Genomic DNA, 2,441 nt, shown 5'->3' on the forward strand with positions numbered 1-2,441 from the left:
GACTGGTTCCTTACTCACTCCGACGCAGGGCCTCTGCAAAGGAAAAAATTCTTATAAATAAATCTGTGGAGGTTGCAATAAAAAACGATAACGCTGGGACCATGGACGGCCCTAGTTTAGAAGGGGAGGAGTTATCGTGAAGAAGAAATCAAATTGTGTATTGTGACAGCTTTATCGGAACCAGCAGCAGCATGTGATAAAACTATTCCGCAATCATATAATATTATTATAACCGAAGATATTATATACTTGCCATCCGGGAAGATATTGAATTTTAGAGGACTTAGTTTCCCTATGGCGATAAAAAATATCAAGGATTTTGAGGCTAATAATGAAGATATAAGTATTAATGTCTTCGGCTATGATGGAAATCAGATAGTTGGACCCTACTATCTTACCCCAAAACGAAGGAATCATCATATTAACTTGATGCTTCTTCATGAGGGCGACAAGTTCCACTACATATTGATTATGGATATGTCACGGTAAGTTAAAATAGCACAGTAATATTACTATTAAATATGATAAATAATGAATATATCTATTGCTTTTTAGGTTATTACGTTCGCAGTTGACAGCACATAAAGGTAGATCAATCATTTGTGATGGTTGCATACAAAGTTTCACCACGGAAGCCGTATATGAAAAATATGAGAAGGAGTGTGTTGGGGTCGTAACGGATATGCCAAAGGAGGGAGAAAACATCATTCGTTTTAAAAACTACCACAAAAAAAAGAGAGTACTATTTGTGGTCTATGCAGATGCCGAATGTATCCTAGTGGATTGGAACCCGGAGAACCTCAACACAAACACAGTTACGGTAAAAAAAAAAACACATTCCTTGTGCATTAAGTTATTATATAAAATGTAGTTTTAATGACAGTCTTAGTAAATTGTATATGTATTGTGGCCCCAATGCTGCGAGAAACTGTCTAGAAAATCTTATAGGGGATTGTAAATTTATTTACAACACATATTTGTCAAAAACGGTACCAATGATTTCATTGTCTCAGACGGAATTAGATGACTTTACTAGCAGTAGTGTCTGTCACATTTGTGAAAAAGCCTTGGGTAATGATCGAGTTAAGGATCATTGCCATTTAACCGGAAAATATCGGGGGCGGCACACAATGAATGCAATCTCAAATATCGTGTGTCAAAATTTATACCAATATTCTTTCACAATTATTCCAAATACGATTGCCATTTATTCTTCAAAGACTTAATGCAGTGTGATGGAGACATTGATGTAATTCCTTTAAATAAAGAACTATATGTTTCAACAAATGAATTATTAACATGAAAAATGATTTAAATGAAATGGTTGATCATAATTCTTCGGTGAATTCGAAAAACAAATGGCGGAATAAATTTGAACTGAGGTTCTTGGACAGTTTTCGTTTTATGTCTTCCAGTTTGGATAGTTTAGCTAAAAATCTACCTAAAAACGCATTTCAAGCTGTTCGTACACAGTTTCCAAATGATGCTGAGTTCAATCTGCTAACTAGAAAAGGAATTTTTCCTTATGAATACGTGTCTTCATTAGACAAATTATATGAACGACAATTGCCGGCACGAAATGAATTTTACAACAGGTTGACTGACAGTGAGTGTTCGCTAGATGATTATAGACATGCGCAGAATGCATGGAGACACTTTGAATGTTAAACTGTCAAAGATTATACGGAGTTGTATTTAAAACAGATGTCTTACTATTGGCTAACGTGTTCGAAAACTTCCGAAGTTTATTTCACAGTGCCATCACTATCTTGGGACGCCATGTTTCTGTGCACGGGTGTTGAATTAGAGCTATTTACAGATATTAACATGTATAGTTTCTGTAAAACTGGCATTAGAGGTGGACTTACACAATGTTCAAATGCCAATAGTAAACACACTGCGGACTATGACCCTAGTAAATCTGAGGTGAATATTTATTATTTAGACGTCAACAATTTATATGGTAAAGCAATGACACAATGTTTGCCACAAAAAGGTTTTTAGTTTTTAACACAAGAAGAGTTGGAACAATTCAATGACGTCAGTAAAATATTAGCGATTCTTAATGATTCGCCAACTGTTTTTTTCTTTAATGCGGATTTAGAATATCCACAAAGTCTACATGACAAACACAATGATTTACCCTTTTGACCTGAATCCAAATGTGTCGGTCAAAAGATCAAAAGGTTGATTTCAGATTTGAATGACAAAATGTCTTGCACCATTGATTATAGAGTGCTTCAACAATGTATCCAGCATAACTTAATTCTTAAAAATCAATAGCTGTTTAAAGTTTACGCAATCCAACTGGCTTGCAGCATACATAATGAAATATAACAATCTCAGAGCACAAGCCACAGATGCTTTCGCAAAAAATTTTATAAATTTATGAATAATTCTGTTTATGGCAAAACAATGGAAAATGTAGACAAAAGGAAAAT

At 34.6% G+C, this 2,441-nt stretch overlaps 1 protein-coding gene across 1 annotated transcript; it reads left to right on the forward strand.

The window, feature by feature from the left end:
• The first annotated feature begins 251 nt into the window (after window positions 1-251).
• LOC131803472 (uncharacterized) lies at window positions 252-2,004 on the forward strand. Its single transcript, XM_059124832.1, has 3 exons — window positions 252-485; window positions 556-820; window positions 1,705-2,004. The coding sequence occupies exons 1-3, from the start codon at window positions 295-297 to the stop codon at window positions 2,002-2,004; spliced, it is 756 nt and encodes a 251-aa protein (XP_058980815.1). The 5' UTR covers window positions 252-294.
• Window positions 2,005-2,441: the final 437 nt, after the last annotated feature.

The sequence above is a fragment of the Musca domestica genome, unplaced genomic scaffold (genome assembly GCF_030504385.1).
Source record: "Musca domestica strain aabys unplaced genomic scaffold, Musca_domestica.polishedcontigs.V.1.1 30, whole genome shotgun sequence".
Lineage (NCBI taxonomy): Eukaryota > Metazoa > Arthropoda > Insecta > Diptera > Muscidae > Musca > Musca domestica.